The sequence below is a fragment of the Cololabis saira genome, chromosome 23, assembly GCF_033807715.1.
Source record: "Cololabis saira isolate AMF1-May2022 chromosome 23, fColSai1.1, whole genome shotgun sequence".
NCBI classification, from domain to species: Eukaryota; Metazoa; Chordata; class Actinopteri; order Beloniformes; family Belonidae; genus Cololabis; species Cololabis saira.
The window spans coordinates 26,832,008-26,851,237 of record NC_084609.1 but is presented as its reverse complement, the minus strand read 5'-3'; the positions used below and the strand labels follow the sequence as shown (position 1 = coordinate 26,851,237).

The 19,230-nt window shown below is 43.1% G+C and overlaps 1 protein-coding gene across 1 annotated transcript in view; it reads right to left on the bottom strand.

Annotated features, from left to right (window-relative positions):
* Positions 1–19,230, bottom strand: part of camk1da (calcium/calmodulin-dependent protein kinase 1Da) — an 85,917-nt gene that overhangs the window by 18,204 nt on the left and 48,483 nt on the right. The window contains exons 3-5 of the mRNA XM_061714789.1: positions 14,425–14,499; positions 4,711–4,849; positions 4,207–4,333 (exon numbers count right to left, since the gene is read on the bottom strand). Of these exons, the coding sequence (XP_061570773.1) occupies positions 4,207–4,333; positions 4,711–4,849; positions 14,425–14,499 (341 nt within the window). The remainder of the gene's footprint in view (positions 1–4,206; positions 4,334–4,710; positions 4,850–14,424; positions 14,500–19,230) is intronic.

Below are 19,230 nucleotides of genomic sequence, written 5' to 3'. Positions count from 1 at the left end.
CTGGAGTGACAGACGAACACGGGAATGCTCACGCACCAGATGAAGTAAAGAGTACGTGGAAATCACACTAAATATAACACAAAACATGTGTATGTGCACACAGCGGGGCTCTGCAGAGGGGGGTTGTCTGTGAAGTGTTTTATAGACTCGGATTGATCATATGGACACAACACACACAAACGAAGATGACGCAGGAAACACAAACGGTGTCAGTACCAACATAGAAGCTTGTTTTGTATTGTTTAATTGAGGCCTGCAGAGGTCCCAGGATGGACAGATCAATCCAGATAGGTACACTGAGGGCCTGATTTATTAAAGGTTTGCGTGTGTAAAAACGTGTGCAAACTTGACAGCACCCGCAAACCAAAGTGCCAGCTGATCTACTAACAGCGTGCAAAGAGGACTGCGCCTCTCAAATGCGCAAAATAGCACACGCTGTTCATTTAGTACTTTTGCCCTGATGAATAATCAATATGGGGCGTACCCGCCAGAAATCGCTAAATACTGGGAGGGGAAGATGCAAATATCTCCATTTACCACCCGCAATGAGATTTACCAAGCCTGAAAGTTTTTGCGGGGATTGTGATTGCGTCTGTATTTAATACGTTCGAAAGGAAGGTGCTAATCTCCACATGCAAAAGGAGAAATATTTTATTTGAATGTTAAATCGAGTATTATTCAGCAAAAGGTTGCCACAGGAGGCACATTCATTTTTTTATTTGTGATAATAAATAAATCACGTGTTTTCATGGAGAAAAAAGTGTTTCTCATTGTGCGCCTATACTTGTTCTGCAGTTGTCATACCCCGGTGTTGTGCCGTATTCAGCACCCCTGCCGTGAAAAGCACCCCCTCGTCTGACAAAAATGATATTCTCATTCCGTGTCACGTTCTGTTTAGCGTCCAGTTTTGTGTTAATGATTCATGTTTAAATGCGCTCATGGATTCCACAATAGTCATACTTTACCACAATCACAGTCACAGATAACAAAAATCGGGTAAATGGTTATTGATGTCATTAATTAATAGCCTGCTTACTGTGTTGTCTTCCATAATATTTGTAAATATATATAATATAAACTCCTTAGTATGTGTTTGTGTGAGTGTGTATATATAAATATATTGAAGTGTCAGTGTGTTGTTTTTTTTCTTGGTCTACTTATCATTGAATATACGAGGGGGTGCTTTTCACAGCAGGGGTGCTGAATACGGCACAACAATTTGCCTCTTCCACTAATATCTCTAACCCAACTCGTCAAATTTCATGTTTGCGACTATCCTGCTTTCCATCTCTCCATGGCGCAAAGTTTGCGCCGCAAACCGTAAGACACGCAACACCTCATTTAAATACTGAGGTTTGCACCTGTTATCAATTGCGCACGCAATCTTAGTTGATCACCCGCAAAACACACAACAACAGCACGCGCAAACTTTTTCAGTGCACACGCAATTTAGTACTCTTTATTTAGGATCTTAGTAAATCGGGTCCTGAGTGTGGTATTTTCTCCATTTCTAAAACTCTGGCATGGATTTCGACCAAAGTTTCTATGCTTGGTTGTGGTGGAGAGGACTGATCAATATTCTCATTTCTCTTATATACTAACGCACAGACTATAGTAGGTTTCCAATGGCGGGGTCCGGAGTAAAATCTAATGGTACTTTTCCACTAGCACCTACTCGGCTCTACTTATCTCAGCTCAACTCGGCCTGGTTTCTTTTCCATAACAATCCAGCACCTGGAGCAGAAGTAGGAGGTTGGAGAGAAGCTGCTGTGACGTATTTGATTGTGTGATCTAAACGAAGAAGACAACAACACTAAAGATGTAGAACCTGGAGGAGATGATAAATGTGCTGCTGGGTCTGTGGCTTGTGTTCGATATCAAGTAAAAAAATGGGAGAAAGAGAAGCTTCAAGCGGCGATGCTTTTTAATTTTTTTTGTCTGTCTCGGCTCTGCTGAAAAGTCAGCTGGAGCCGCGAGCAGCTATGAAGTGACAGAGCTCCTGGTAGATCTGGTCGTTCCTTATCGCCCGTCTAGATCCCTTTTTAATTCTATCCTCAGCACCAGGTTTATGAACATCTGCACCTCAGAGTTGGATCATGAAACAGACTTTTGCTGCCATTGACTGTTGAATAAAATGAACAAGAAGCCGTCAGAGTCGCTCTTTCGCTGATGTCACCTCCTGACTCAGACGTCTGACTCCAACCCCCCGACCAATTAGAACCTCGGCAGAATAGATACAGAAAAGTATGTACTCTGCACGTTAGACCCCTAGTGGGAATGTGCAAAACCGAGTGGAGTCGAGTAAGTGCTAGTGGAAAAGCGCCATAGGACCCAGGACCAGCCCAGCTCCTCCTTGGTCCTGTGTCTCCATTACAGTGTAGGACCTGGTAGGATCCACTGGTCTGTGGTCTCAGAGAGTTTTCATGTTGTGACAGTGTTGATGGGATATGGACAGAAACCCCAAGCAGGTGCAAAAAACAAGCTGAAACAACAAGATTAACGTGGAAGCAGCTGAGACGTTTGCTGCGTTTCCATATATGCCGACGGTGGAGATGGATGAAAAGAGATGACTGAGCCCAGAGGGACATCGAGAGGTCTTTTGGGCTCGTGCTGAAGTGCCTAACCCGAGGCAAGGCTTTGTCTTGGACCTGGAAAAGATCCTGGAGGTTTATACTGCAGATCTGTTCCTGGTAATGGAGACACGCCCCAAAGGTTGAGGACCTTAAGGCTGATCCACACAACAGGATGATTGTTTCTCTCTCATGTAAATGTACGGGGTAGAGATCTTTGTTGCAGACTGTTTCTGGGAAAAACAGACTACCGGTACGTTTACATGCAGTCAAAATTCGGGTTATTGCTAATATTCTGGTTACTGAAACATTGGGAATATTCCATTTACATGGTAATTAATCATTTGGGATATCTGGATCAAACCAGCGATGCGCGGAGAACGTCATGACGCAATTCCCATCATTTCTGCTTCTTCTTCATGTATCCAAATTCAAAACAAATGCTGCTTCGCGCAACATTTCGCCAGAGGTGGCAAATCCGGCTTCAGAAAGTAAAAGTCCTACCATGTATTTGTTCTGTCCATTCACTCAACCAGCTGATTCTAATCAGCACAGCTCTTCAGCCAGGTAGATGAGCTAATTAGTGAACTCACCTGGTTTTAGTGAATGGACAGAACAAATATATGGCAGGACTTTTACTTTCTGAAGCCGGATTTGCCACCTCTGCATTTCGCTCACCTTCTTGTAAATCTGGCTATCCCGGTACTTTCTACCGTCTACAAATGCAGAAATTTTCATATCCTTCATTACATTTATGAAATGATTAGTCTCCTCCTCACTCCAAAAGTGTGGCGTGGTCTTGCGTTTCGCCATGTTTATAAGTACGTCTTGGACTCAAAAGACCAAGATTCCTTGTGAAAAGAGCATGCACAGAAAACAAATTCATGTTCCGTTTGATCGGGATATATTTGGTGTTTACATGACCAAATATTCGGGTTTTAAAAGGAGTAACCTAAAATTCCAGTTATTCAAAGGGGTTATTGGTGTTTACATGGCTGTGCAAATTCTGGTTATTGCCAATATTTGGGTTTTAAAAGGGTTATTGATGCATGGAAACACAGTCACAGTTAAAATAAAGTGACTCAAGTCCGGATGAAACACAGTCTGTGATTGGCAGACCCAGAGCCGAACCCGCAATCAGGCGTCTTACTGAATCCTAACCTACATGAACAATCAGAGCAACATGTATTAGTGAATCAGAGGCAGAGAGAGGCGTTAGTAATCACTGCTGACTGAAATGTAACCGAGTATCACTGTTTACCTGAGTTTCTATAAGACAGTCAACCAACGTGCAGATGAAATAAACCAAATGATCATTTATTTTACACACTGTATAACATTCTCCACCATGAAAGTGATCAAAATGTCAAAGACATGCAGCCTGATTGTGTTAAGATGAGAGTATTTAACCCGTATATGGACGTTTACAATCACTTTATGGGGTTTAGATCAGAGTTAACGAGGAGCGGTGAGGAGACTGGAACTGAACGAGCTCATGAACTGTCAGCAGCGACCGCGAGGATTTATTAGCTTCCCTGCCGGTGAGAGTGTCAGGAACTGCAGTGGCCAAGGGGTAAGTAAGGAACTTCAGAGGAAAGATAGCAGACTGGTGGAGGTGAAGAAAGTGTGACCGTACCCACGTATCCCGGCGTGCCGCAGGCTGTGGACATGACGTCGCCGCTGCCCTCCATCTTGGACAGGCCGAAGTCACTGATCATGATCTTGGATTCATCTTGAGGATTGAAATACAACAAGTTCTCAGGCTGCAGGGACAAAAACAGAGGCAGCACGTTTTCAGGTTTCAGTTTTATCTATTTTCATGCTGACAATTTATTGCATGTTTCGGTCAGAAAAAGGAAAAAGATGTTAAAGACTTAAGAAAGGCTTCAACTGTGAGGAACACATCACACATTTATATCCTACTGGTTTACACACTTTACTCTGACCAATCTCCTCTCTTCCAACAGCTGGCTCTCACCCTGCTGACCCATAATGCACTGCATAAGTCTTTGGCTGACAAGTGAGAGCAAACCACTCAAGAAGATTTAAAACGGGGGGCTGAAAGTGTGTGTGTGTATGTGTGAGTGTGTGTGGTGAGGCCTTATCTAGAGAGCAGGCATGGTGCATGTGTGTGTGTTACCTTCAAGTCCCGGTGAACAATCCCCATCTTGTGCAGGTAGTTCACCGCATCCAGGACCTGCCGGATCAGCGTGCTCGCATCCTTCTCCGTGTAAAACCCTTTTTCGACGATCCGATCGAACAGTTCTCCGCCAGACACCCTGGAGAGACGGGAGTGTGTGCGTGCATCAGAAACCACAGCGTACAAACATACCAGCTGAAATAAAAGGCAGTCACCCGTAACCTTGTGGACCGATGGGGGAGTGGGGGGGTGTTCTGGTAATTTATGAGCTGTAAAGGTTTCCAGCCAAGAGTGTGTGGAAACTGTGAGGCATGTGCCACTTCACACACACTCCTGCAAACACACCATATCTGTAACTGTGCACATGCTGCGGCAGAGAGTCCTCGGTGGACTGCAGCTCATTAAATTTACATTTCTAGAATATTCAGTCTGGATTAAAGCTTTTATTTAAGCAGCAGCAGCAGCAAGGAGGGGAAAAAAACATCCCAATCTGCCTGTAGACAGGATGAGACAAAATAAACCCACCATTACACCCAAGAAAAACACGTTTATCTGCTCATTTCTCCCCTCTGGCACATTCTTGCAACAGCTACTTTTAGGTTTTTACGACTCTGGACCACATTAATTAACTTGTCCAGGTAAACACAACAGTTTGTACAGTTTATGCAGGTGAAGATCTGTTGTGGACGGACACGTGGCGCCCCCTGCTGGAGGAACACGCCATTACAGCACCCCAAAATAATCAAACCAGCATCTTTGTACATTTATGTGGGGCTTGTAGTACTCTGAGCACAACATGTTTGCCAATCATGGTTTAAAGTCGCAGTATGGTCACTTTTACAGATACATAAGGCAATATTTAGTTCGAACTTGGCAACAGTGTCTTATAACATGTTAAAAGACAGAAAAGCAGAAAAGTAGATAGTGAATCAAAACAAAAAGATGACTCTGCCCCAAACATCACAACACCAAAAAGAAAATGCCAACTAAAACTAATCAGCCAAAGACGAGCCATTAAGTTGCAGAGGAGTATTGAGCAGAAGAAGAACAAATTTGAAATGTGACAGCACGGATAGAAGATGGAGAGATACCAGCTTTAGATAATCTGATTGATGCTCGGAGGTCTGAAGGGTTAAGTTAAGGCTGTTTCCTCTCAGCATTCACAGATTTCTGTGCAGTTCAGACTAAACGGCGTGTCTAGTAAGTGAAAGTGTTGTTCGAAGATTAAACTGATGATGCAGGAAACTGCACTTCCTCGACTGGCCACCAGGGGCCGCTCCAAAAGTGAGTCAAACTCTACAGACATAAATTCTACTCATTATAAAATGTCCCACATTATAGAAATAAATGTAAAGATTAAATGAAGCCGTAATGTTACATATCAAGGGGCAGGGCCGTGTGAAGGATGGAAGACATAGACTGTGACTGGATGTCATCATTTTAGATATTTAGCTGTTAACATAGTCTTGATTTGACCTCTGAGCTGGATTGTTTTCATGAAGCGCTAGCATCACACCACGGGGGGTTCAAGGACTACGCTCCTACTGAGACCACGGATTAACGGACGCTCCGTTAATAGATGTTTTATTCAGAACCTCAGGGGTAAAAGTGAGGATTAACCACCAACTCCTTGATTCAAACTCAAACTCACCAGTTTAACAAACTTTCACTGAACAGCTGAGATTAGAGGCACGCAAGGCCTCGGATGGACTGAACCACGCCCACTACCGCCGGCTCTCAATGATACAAAGCAAGATGGAAGACTAACTTGTGAAAATAAAACAAATTTGGCTGCAGCAAAATGTGTGAAACACATTATATTTATGATGATTTATGATGAATTTTACTGATTTCCATCCTGCAAGGTCCCAGCATCTACAAGGCTCCCATGAAAACATTTTTCTGTTCTTTCTTTGTTTTTATACAACAACATTAAACCACAACCTTTCCTTCTTGTCTGTTGTGTTTGCTTTCACGGATGTTGAAGAGATTTTTACCATCAACACATCAGCTGTTCTTATAAATTACATCTTTTCTTGCCGTCTGCTTCATATCGCAGCAGTCCATACAATATAAGAACAGAACAGCTAAACCTTGCTTTAATCGTTGTTTGGAGTCTCACTTTTCTAAGCCTTCTTTTTAAGACTTTAAAAATCAACGGCCAGCTGTGAGCAGCTCTTTAAAATCTGTTTACTCCATTAGACCAGCACATTTAAGCCGCTCTGACATCCGTCAGTCATCAGCACGTCCGCCCCCAACATCTCAGAGCAGAGAACCAAACCTCATTTTCTACACTCTGATTGTGTTAATCAGCAAGGTTTGGCCGGCGGCTGATAACACATTTCCCTGTAGCGCGTCTAAGAGGGCACGTCGTGGTGTACTTAGAACAGCACAGACACAAATGTGCATGAATTAACACAGACGTAAGAAAAAGTACAAGGGCAAGCACGCCAACACGGCTTCACCGTGTAACTGTGGGGTGTCGTCACGGTGACAGATTAGATTAGAGCCTGTGGAAGTTAAACTAATGAAGTTTCTGAAAAAAAAAAAAAGAAAAGGAGAGAGATCAGAATTAATTGCTAATCCTCTCAGTCTCTCTTCAAAGAGGTCGGCAACTCGCTGGTTTTACAGAGGCAGCCGTGTCTGGGAATGACAGGAAAAGGGGTAGAAACACACACACACACACGCACATACACACATGCACGCACACACACACTGCAAAAGAAGATCAGCCACCAGGCTACATGGTTGCATAAGCGTTTGTGTAAGGAGACCATGGCAATCACACAGGAGCTCCCACACACACACACACACATACAGATGCAAGGGCATGACAACACACACACACACATACTCGAAGATGAACATTAACAACACGTACTGTACTAAAAAACACACACAATGATAACATTTTCACAGACAGCAGACATTTACAGATGATAAGATCTGGAGATCTCTGGGAGCGTCTGTGATATAATGTCCGCCGTGTTCAATATCACTTTAGCCTGCAGTGTTTTATCCGTAAAAAGACAAATAATCTGCAATCGTAAGCTGCCTGGCCCGGTCTGGCCTCCGTCCCACTGAAGCAGGTTTTCTTCCCTCAGCATCTCTGTCCTGATCATGTGATGCAGTCGTCCCTCCCAGAGAAACCATGAAGGGTGCAGACGCCTTGACCGTCGTATGGACACGTCATAAATACCAATAATAGGGACTGACTATGTTGAAACTTAAACAAATACTGATAAGTTTAACCACTTCTGCACTGACTGACACAGTCGTGCAGAAGTGGTTAAACTTACCGTTATTGGAAAACCCAAAAGTTCATATTTTTATATTTAATGACGTCATATAATATGCAGTTAATAGACTAAGAAGAGGAAAAATCAAAGACGCAGTGATGAAAAATGAACATTTAAGTAGCTCTGGCCAAACTGTAACAGTCTTGGCTCTTAAAATTCTCTTCATTGTGATATAGAAATAGAGTTGAGCAGTTGAAACAAAAATTTAGTAAGAGATTACGTGCAGTAAAACTGTATGACATCTGAAGTTGTCCTAAGACAGGGACGTAATATTGTTGAAAACATGTGTTTTTGATCCATTTCAAATGTTGGATACCAAATGTTAGACTTTACAAAACTGAAACAAGAGGCCTGTGGTCAGTGGCTGTATATTAACAAAAAACAAAAGCAAAAAAAAAGGTGACTTCATGTGTCAAACAAAAGAGGAAGAAAGCAAAAGTAAAGTGAGTCCTCAACCAAAAGTGTCTCCAAGCTGATATGAATGCCATCACTTTGTGTTTCATGTTTTAGTGGGTTTTTCTGCGGGTTTGAACGGTGCGCCGAACAGCCAACCATCTCCCTATTTTCATCCCTTCATCAGATCCATTTATCAGGTTTAATTTATTCAAGAGAAAAATTACATTACTTTCCTCCCATATTGTTCAACAATTTATCGTACATCCCTAATTAATGGTATTAAAAATATCTGGCTTAGTTAAACCTCTGACTGTCAAGGTGACTATCCATCCCTCCCTCCCTCCCTCCATCCCTGCATCCATCCCTCCATCCACCCATCCCTCCCTCCATCCATCCCTCTTCCCATCCATCCCTCCCTCCCTCCAGCCATCCACCCCTCCACCCATCCCTCCCTCCATGCATCCATCCATCCCTCCATCCCTGCATCCATCCACCCCTCCACCCCTCCATCCCTCCATCCCTCTTCCCATCCACCCATCCCTCCACCCATCCCTCTTCCCATCCATCCATCCCTCCCTGATTGGTCCATTCCCCGGGGCCTGATACGGGCAGAGCTACTGAATCATGGATGCAGCTCCAGTCGTCCGTCAGACATGTACAGTATCAATACATCAGTGTCTGATCAACGCTGCGTCTTTGACATTTCCTGTAAACACGCTCAAATCCCTCCATGCATGTTTGCGTCAGAGCTGGATTCAGAACGTGACAAAGCACTGTGACAACTGTGATTACAAATGAACGTCTCTGTTGTTCAGTAAATACAACATTAATTATCTGCCAATGTGGAAGATTACAGATTATGTCGGTCGTGTATAATCACGCACTGTAAAACCCAATATGGCCACATTTGAATTGTACATTTCAGTGCAGATCAAATGTTGCAGCATGGCTCCCTCCTGCCGTCTCCGTACGTTTCATCTCTGCCGGCTGGTCTGCTAACAGAGAAGCAGCCCCATCACTCTCTGGAGACGGCGGTTGTGCATCATGGCTGACAGCGGGGCTTTATGGGTGTGTGTGTGTGTGTGTGTGTGAGAGATGAAGGTCCATTACAGTCTTCTGCTAATCACAGCAGCGAGCCGGGGATCTGACCGGCGCTACGGAGCCTCTGCAGTCGTTAGCTCTCCCTTCCAGGGAGAAAACCTGCTGCGGCCCTTCCAACCAGCTGACGTTCTCTCATCCAAACCTTGTTTGTTCACACAAACACTTAAATCAGATTAAGGAAAACAGTTGAAACTGTGGTATAAGCGCAATAATTACTCTAATTGTGTTAAAACCGTGACATGTGCAAATGCATCCTGATTACCAGCGTTACACGGATATTAACCAACATCCAATATTCATTCATCTAATCTGTTTCTGCTCCTGCTTTGGTCTGCTCGGGGTCGCAGGGGGCCGGAGACGGCCCCAGCTGAATCTGCATGTTTTGTTTTGATTTTTGCACCAACCACATGAAAAGGACGTCAGTTTCATTTCCCTCTCTTTCCCCTTTCTTTTGATTTTTTTTGGAGAAACAGCTAAACATTTCCAGCAGAGCAGCACACACTTCTGAGACATTAACAAGACAACGATCACTGAGCCGACCAAGCCCTGAAAACAACTTTGTATTCTGTAAATGACTACTCAGAATAGGATGTAAACATGTGGGGAATGAAAAAGGAAAAAAAGACAGAAAAACCAACGTTTGAATGCAACCAGCATTCGCTTTGGTGATTTACTGCAGAATCACAAGGTTTCCATTCATTTTCAACCAAGATCTTACACTGAATCATTCATTTAAGATGACCACTGTGTGAAGATCAATGCGGTTGAGGTCTGGACTGAAATGATGCCTCACACTGAACCGCGCCTCCATAATTTAAACCTCATGAATCCTGGTATCTGCCGTGACATCAGAAAGGATCTATTGACAGGAAAATTGCTCATTCAGTATTTTCAGCTTTTCTGCACACACAGGTTTGATGAATTAAGACTTTGACCAACGCCAGACCATAATACTGCCCCCCTCATGCTCGCACAGGTGACAGTGGGCTGCTCCTCTTACCCGGATGCCCCTTTCATGCTGGAACAGGGTAAATCTGGACTTATTAGACCATAACAGTCGTTTTCCACGGCCCCAGAGTCCAATCTTTATGCCCCCTAGCAAATTAAACCTGTTCTTTTTTTAATAGCTTCATTGATTAATGCATTTCTTGATGTTACACAGCTATTGAGTTCACTATTAAACACTGCTGGGAGTTCTACTGTTGACAAGAGTTCCCCAAATGCAAAGACTTTTTCTCCCAGACCACATATTTCTGCCTGGAAGATGATGGTTACCCAACACCCTCACAGATATTTAATCATGGCTTGCCATGTTCTACTTTAAGTCATTTCAGAAATCCCCTCAGTGTTTTTGCATGCTTGCTGCAGACTAATGATTTGACCCAGGGTAACAATCTTTCCCACAACCACTGGATGCATCGTTAGACACGGTTGTTTAGATAAAAATGCAACTCACTACATCAGTTAAGGCTAAATGACTTTCTGAAGTCCAAACAACGGGGTTGGGGGTTGCAGGATTTCCGTTGGCATCAAAAACTGCAGAGGAACAGCGAGTGCAGCATAACTTCAAACTGGGTGGATAATAAGACGATCAATCTACTCTGTTCTGGGTATGTGATCCCCCTCCCCCCCAAGAAAAGTACCACTGTTGTATTATCTTGGGGTTTTGTGGGTTGGGATTGATTTTAGATCTTAAGCACTGGTTTTTGCTTTTTTTTTTCATGACAAGATATCATGTAAAATGTAAAAAAGAGAAGAGAGAAACTACCAGATGGAAGCCAAGCCAAATTTATGTGTGGCAGCATTTAGTGACTTTAATTTGTGCATAATTAGGGGCATAGTTCTGTGATTGACAGCTGGCACAGCCAATGGCTAGATTTCATCACTGTAGCTTTTTCGCCCTTCTTAGAGCCTATATTTTTTGAAGGAACATGTTTTACTTTGCAGCCCATAACCATCAGCCTTTGCGATCCCTCAGGACTTCATCAAAACTGGGTTCTGGCTCCAGGTCACTTATCCTTTAGGACGGACGAACTTGGCTGAGACCTCCACCGGGACCCAACTGTGAACCCGGTGGAGCAAAGCTGCTGTCCTTTAGCGTTAGCTCGTGGAGGGTCCAGGTCGATCGGACTTCTGCCCAGCCTTGGTGACGTCATTAAAAGAAGACTGATGGATTTAATCAGAATCAGTGTAAAGTAGCGTTAGTCAGCATCATCAGCTCAGCTCAGCTGAAATAGTTCATTTACAGTCGCTTAACCAAGGTTTGTTCTTTCCATCCATTTACAAAAGAGAAAAGAGGCTTCAAAAACACTTTAAAGAACCTTTGAATGACATGCAACAACATAACTCTGAGCTGTCAGACCAATGACTTCAACCCAGACGGTAAATATCAAACTTATATCAGATGGGATTTAATACCCAACCACAACACAAAGAACGATTAAAGCTCATTAACACTGTTCATTGTTTCAGTTGATGACATGTAGAAGCCTTGAGAGACAACCAACGAGGAAGAAAATCAACTTGCATCTCATAGTTTACACCTGCGAGATCCCATTTAACAAGATCCCTGGACCACAAAACAGAAAAACAAGCTACTTCAGAGTTTATTCCCAGAATGAAGACGTTAGAAATGACATCCGTCTGCCAAACGTAGCTGCTGTTGTGCAACTGAAAGCCACGACTTCCACCTAAACCAGACTGTTTCCAGTTAACGTCCAGGGCGACATCAGCTCTTGCGTAAGTAGCTGTGACCTTGTGCAGAAGGTCAGCGAGGCACCCGTGGGTGAACCATGGGCGGTCCTGTTTCCCTCTACTGCTGACCATCAAAGCAGAGATGTCGGTGACGTTATAGAGGCCCTGCAGCTGCGTGGTGGGTCTGTGTGTGTGGGAGGACTGCTGGCTTTTTATTCCTGTGTGTGTGTGTGTGTTGATGAGTAGGTGGGTGAGCAGGGGCTGAAGATTAAAGTCTATGAAAAAGCATGTGAGCCTCTCTGAATGAACTTGTTTTGAGCATTAAGAGGGATGTCTGGCGTGAACAGACCTCCGGGGTCAGCTGGTGGACAGATAAACCAACATTATCCTGTAGGATAAACCTTCCCCCGAAAGGGTGGGGAGAAGTTCAGGCCCTGATGCAGTCGACATTAGAAAACGATGGAATATCTGCATGCGCTGAACGGAAATCATGTTAATATCTGAGGCCGTGTGTTTGCTGCAGTCGCATCGCTCCCCTGACTTTGTACTTTAATATTTCAGCCCTGTCCAGATTTCAACTTTGCTATTATGATCTAATGGATCAATACAACATTATTTTAATTAAACCGGAAAGCTAAAGAAAAATAATAATCTCGTTGAAATATCTGGCCGAGGATAAATCAAACCGATACCTAATAGATAAAATAGCTTGGAACTGAGCCTTGCTGCTTTCCATAAAAAATTAAAAGGATGGAAGTGTTCTGTTGTGTGCAATGGACACCCGCCATTAGTTGAACTGATTTCAAACTGGAACCTCTCATAGTGGAAGTGGCGCAGCCAGATGATGGTGGTTATACCTGCAAACATTCAGCAGGTCTGGAACTGGTCAACACACTCTGCACACGCTCCACAGATCCCTCTGGGGTTTATCTGGGAGGACTAGAGAGAAAATCCACTCAAAACATTTGTGTGTGCGTATTATCTGATTTGTGAGTATTATTAGATTTGTCCGGCGTAAACTGCTCGAAGTTACGGACAAAACGATACTTACGAAATCAAAAAGCCTCCTACACACACAAATCGTTACATGCACGTGCATGGATCGCCTGATACACACGCACAAAGGTATGGATACGCACAAATGGTTTGGAGACTCTTTTCAAGCCTCCAAGAAGCCTCACAGATTCATACATACATGGTGCGTTTAAGGACTGATGGAAAGCTGGGACATCTGATTTGCATCTGAGTTGAGCGTTATTTCCTCGATAGTGAGTGTACACTGCAAAAACTCAAAATCTTAATAAGAATATTTGTCTTATTTCTAGTTAAAATGTCTCATTTTTAGTAAAATAAATCTCATTACACTTAAAACAAGACTCATCACTGGAAAAAACAACAATTTTCACCTGTTTCAAGTAGATTTTCACTTAAAATAGGTAGAAAAATCTGCCAGTGGAACAAGATTTCTTTGCTTGTAATGAGAAGATAAATCTTGTCCCACTGGCAGATTTTTCTACTTATTTCAATTGAAAATGTACTTGAAACAGGTGAAAATTGTCAAATAAGTTATTTTTCTGGTGATGACTCTTGTTTTAAGTGTAATGAGATTTTTTGACAAAAAATTAGACATTTTAACTAGAAATAAGACAAATATTCCTGGTAAGATTTTGAGTTTTTGCAGTGTAGGAGGCTTTTTGAATTCGTAATTATTGTCTTGTCAGTAAGTTCGACCAAGTTACACACGCACAAATCTAATAATCAGATAATCCGCACACACAAATGTTTTGGGTCGATTTTCTCTCCACAGACGCTGATACAGAGAAGAAAAAAACTGGAGGACATATGTATTTACAGAACCGTATGTCTGTCCGGTTCACCGTCCACCATCGCTCCAGGTCTCAACCACCAGCAAAAGCAAAAGTGTGACTTTAATACGACTGGATTCTCAAGAGAGGGTCTTCATCTCACTGGGGGTTCTGAGTCGTGTGTAAGTATAAAAGTATAAAATACCCCCACAGCTGGAGCGGAGGACAGGAAAAGCATTACACAAGTGTTTAAGGAGCTGAAACGAGGAGCTTCAGTGTGTAAAATTGCTAAATCCCTCTTTACCAGGAGCTTACTAGCACAGATCAGCGCGTTATTGTGTATCCGGAACCAGCGCGTCTGTGCTGGGAGCTGCTCGCCCACCGGTGGTGCTGGGAAATGAGGAACGGGAGGAACTCACAGCTGCATGATCAGGTACAGGTGGTCCGGACTCTCGTAGATGTCCTCCAGCGCCACGATGTTCTCGTGTTTGATCCTGCAGAGCAAAAGCAAACCAGGAAAGAGTTTCAGTTCCGACGCCATTTTTTGATCTTAATGCTGAACATCAGGGTCCGCCACATTGGCGGACATGATATGAGCAACGTGATTTTTAAACTGACATAATATTTTAGTAGCGATTTCTGCGTAATTAGTCATACAACACCTTCTCCATCTGCAGATGGTTCATGCTGCCATCTGTTCTGCAGAATAAATCAACCCAATGTCGTGTGATATGACTGAAAGTATGAAAATAGTCCTCTTTACCAAAGCGATATTGTCTTAAATTAAGGTCATTGTGCAATTTCACACCATCACATTCCCGCCGGTACGATCTCTGCAGGATTTTCAACCAAAAATCTCTTTTTTAATCCGGCAATAATTCCACCTGAGCCTCCTTCCCGTCTCCCGTCACACCTTTTGCTCACTTCTGCAGCATCCTCTCTCATTTCTCCATGGTTACAGCAGCATGATGAGGGGGTTTCAGATACTGTATGCATGTGTGTAGGTGCATTTGTGCTATACTAATACCTTGTAGCAGCCCGCCTGCATCTGTGCGGGTGTGTGGTTTAATCATCTGCTGCATTGTGGACGGGAGGTAAATCCCCCCGGTCTCATTCAGACACACACACCGCGCACAGGTGAGCATCTAACACCTATTACAGAGCGTATGATCTCATGGCTGGTAGATAAACGATGAACCGCAGCGCAGAGGCATGACTCACACACACACACACACACATAAACACACACACACACACAAGAGTACAGGTTGAAAAGGGATCATGTGTGTGTATTTAAGCTCTGCCTGGCATAATGAAGGGCTGGTAGGAAACAGTCTGGGTGTGATGGCAGAGCAGAGTCAGAGCGCATTCACAAAAAGCCTCACACATCTCCGGCTTGATGCCACAGTTCGCCGTTCTCATTCATGAACTCCGGCTCCGCGCTTCCTCAGTTTGTGCTGCAAACAGCTGCTTCTGCACGCCGAGGCGTGACTCGCGGCATTATCCTCAACGTTTCCTCCTCCAGTAATAAACCAGTCCTGCATGGTTTCATCTGAAGTGCAAACTTCATTTTAAAAACACTAATTCATCCTTAAAGGAGACGTCTTAGTGTCAAGCTCAACACAAACCATGACACTCTTCTGGTAGTTTTACATGCCGGCCTGTGTTCCTCCGTGCAAAACACAGAATAAACCTGAGCTGCTGTGGAGATCACAGTTGAAGATGATGCCGATGGTCTTCGTTTTTGGTTAACGCACTCAGGAACGTGAGTGTGCAGGTCCAGGTTTGCAGCTTTTTCCACTACCTTCAGATCTCTGAACACTCAGGTTCCTATTTTATTTTGTTTTGCCGTCCTGGTGCCGATCGCTTGCGCAGAAACGGAGAAACGAGTTAATCTGGTGGCCGATGGCCTGAATCATCCACCGTTAAGAGACCCGTTTGTCTAAATGAATGTCTCACTCATTAGTTAGACGTTCATTTCATCAAATGTTACACTCTGCGACCGTATTAGTGAACCGGTACTAATTAATAACACTGATATTTCTCTGTGATTACGAGGCTGCGTGCTTGTGTGCTCATTTGGGATCCCTAAAAATGTGCAAGAAAGCTTTGTCCCCCAGTCAGTTTTACACGTGGGCTTCCCAGGTGGCGGTACTGGTTAGGAATCTGGAGATAAAATTAAATAAGATAAGCACTGATTTGTACAACCATGCAGGCTTTAGCCATGACATAAATTAGATGACATAGATTAGATGATAACAATTAGATGAAGATTCAAAAGTCAGGGATGTACTCAAGTATTTATACAATAAACCAGGGGTCACCAATCATGGTCCTCGAGGGCCGGTGTCCTGCAGGTTTTACATGTTTCACTGCTTCATTGCACCGTGATAAAAGTGACTGTGTCCTTAACAGAATTGCGCAGACCTCGATGACAAGCTGATGACGATAATTAGAATAGGTGTGTTAAAGTAGAGAAAACTCTAAAACATGCAGGACACCCGCCCTCGAGGACCAGGATTGGTGACCCCTGCAATAAACCAAACAGATGTGAACTGGGACGTCGCAGTATGTCTTGCTTTTAGAATCTGACTCCAGGTTGTGTGCTGTAGTGCTGTCATGTGTCCTGGTCACCTGTTATTAAATACTAGCTTGAAACTCTTACTTTAATCAGTTATTTTAAATCTAAAAGTGGCAGATTGACCCCCATCGTCAGTGGGCTGTGGAGTACCGTTTATTTTCTGATAGAGCTTTAACTCAGCTGAATGTAATACTCCTGGATGTGATACTTTACGAGCAAAAAACTTGCCGGTACTAATCTGCAGGTGGTACAGTTGTAGCATTTAATGGGATTTAACGAACCTTCAACCACTGGACATGCGGCTTCTTCTCCCATACAGAAAACATTGTTTTACAAAACAGAATATTCACCATTGAAATGTTTCCAGGAGTAATAATAAGACATTCTGACAGACCTACTTTTGCGTTCATTTGTAATATCTTTCTTTATATACTTATTAATAGAATATTTAAAGGCTACATCTCTCTGACTATTCTGATCCTAATTTTTTTTGAAATAAACATTTTTTACACAATGAAGCTCTGCTTTCAAAGTATTAAAAATAACTGACTAAAGCTACTCTATGTAGCGGTACCACTTCTTACCACATGGGGGCATCTGATGATACAAGAACTGCTGTGTTGGTAAAAAAGCTTCTTATAATAGCGTGCTACTGTGTGGAGACGGTCCAGCTTGTCCTGTTTCACCACTTCGTTCCAAGGGTGCTGCTCTTCGTTGAGTCTTATGTCTGAGGCTGCAACATGAACTTTCTCGTTACATGGCGGTAATGCACTTTTTTTGCTCTTCACAAACGGCCAGCAGCATAAAACGAAACAGAGAAGAAGAATTACATAAACGACAGCTGCTACTTTTTTTTTTTTTTAACAGACACCAGGGTGGTAGTGATTGAGATTAAAAGAAACCCCCCACCAGATCTCTATATTGGTGTAATTTGGCAACAATTCCTGAACCGACTCGTTGGTCATCCATCGTTTTTTTCTTGTAATCTCCAACCTCATTAAATGTACTCTTAGCAAAATGTCTGGTTTAAATGATTAAATTACCTGTGTTCACATGAGAGTGCTGAACGTAATTTAGAAGTCTAGATCCCGTCTTTTGCCCCGTAAAGGTTCCTGAAGGCCACTTTTCAGGGCCGTTCCTGGTAATGGAGACACACACAAACGACCCGGCCCCGAAAAATCCACCTGGAACTCCCGCTGGTGGAAACGCGCCTAATGTTCATTTTGAGCTTTTGAGGCGCTACAATGCTCAAAGTTAATTACCTGCCACATGTTTTATGTGCAGCAGTTAAAAAGCTTTGACAAGGAAATGGCTCCATGAAACCGCCCAACAGAGAATGAATGGGTTGATGTCGTTTATGATACTTACAATATGGAAAGAATGAAGTTTGATATAAAATCAGAGATCACCTTGTGAAGATTGATAAAACGATGCTTTGAAATGAACATTTTATAATGTATGAAAGATTCTCTGGAATGTTTTGTCATCAACATTGAGGGCTGAGGGCTTCCATGTTCCAAATACAGGACTGTCTCAGAAAATTAGAATATTGTGATAAAGTCCTTTATTTCCTGTAATGCAAAAAGTCATACATTCTGGATTCATTACAAATCAATTGAAATATTGCAAGCCTTTTATTATTTTAATATTGCTGATCATGGCTTACAGCTTAAGAAAACTCAAATATTCTATGTCAAAAAATTAGAATATTCTGGGAATCTTAATCTTAAACTGTAATCATCAATATTAAAATAATAAAATGCTTGCAATATTTCAGTTGATTTGTAATGAATCCAGAATGTATGACATTTATTTATTTATTTTTTAAATTGCATTACAGAAAAAAAGTGACTTTATCACAATATTCTAATTTTCTGAGACAGTCCTGTAGAGCTGAGATGTCCAACGTCCAGAGTCTGGAGTTTTGCCCAGACAGTAAAGAAACACTGGTAGCATATGAGTCGCGTCTAAATACCAGTCCACTGTCTCTGACCCGTACGATTACCGTCTCCCCCGCACACAAACACGCTGGTGGCATCGATGCGCACGTCCTCCCTGCACAACACGATCAGCGAGACGCGGCGCGCAGCTTCTCCGAGGCTGTAATTACACATCACATCGGAGGCCCGTCGCCGCTTGGATGAGGATAACTAAACATAGACCTCTTCTGTCATTACGACGCCTGCAGAACCTGCAACAGGTGGCAAATGTTGTGACAGGACGCGCTGTAGTGGCTTTTTATTGGCCACGTATTATTTATTTTTTATTTTCAGAAGCAAGAAGCAAATGGAAAACATCCATCACTAATCTCACAGCGAGACGGTAGGAAATGGAAACATACGGAGACAGTGAATTAACGCTGATGCTCCGTTTAGAAATGGATTTATTAGCTATTAATCATACAAGCTCTGTATAATATGATAAGTGACATCAATGAGCGACAGGAGACCCCGAACTGACTGTCCTTGGCCTCGTCGTGCAGCTGCTCAGTCCTCAAGTGTGGATATTTATGTATGTCCCCGAATGTGTGGCAGGTGGGCTGTGGATCGTGACCTGGGGCGGAGGGGACGGGGGGGGGGGGCTGATGGAGGAACGGGAAGCCGGAGAGTTTCTTTTTTTTCTTTTCTCATGAAACAGAGAGAGG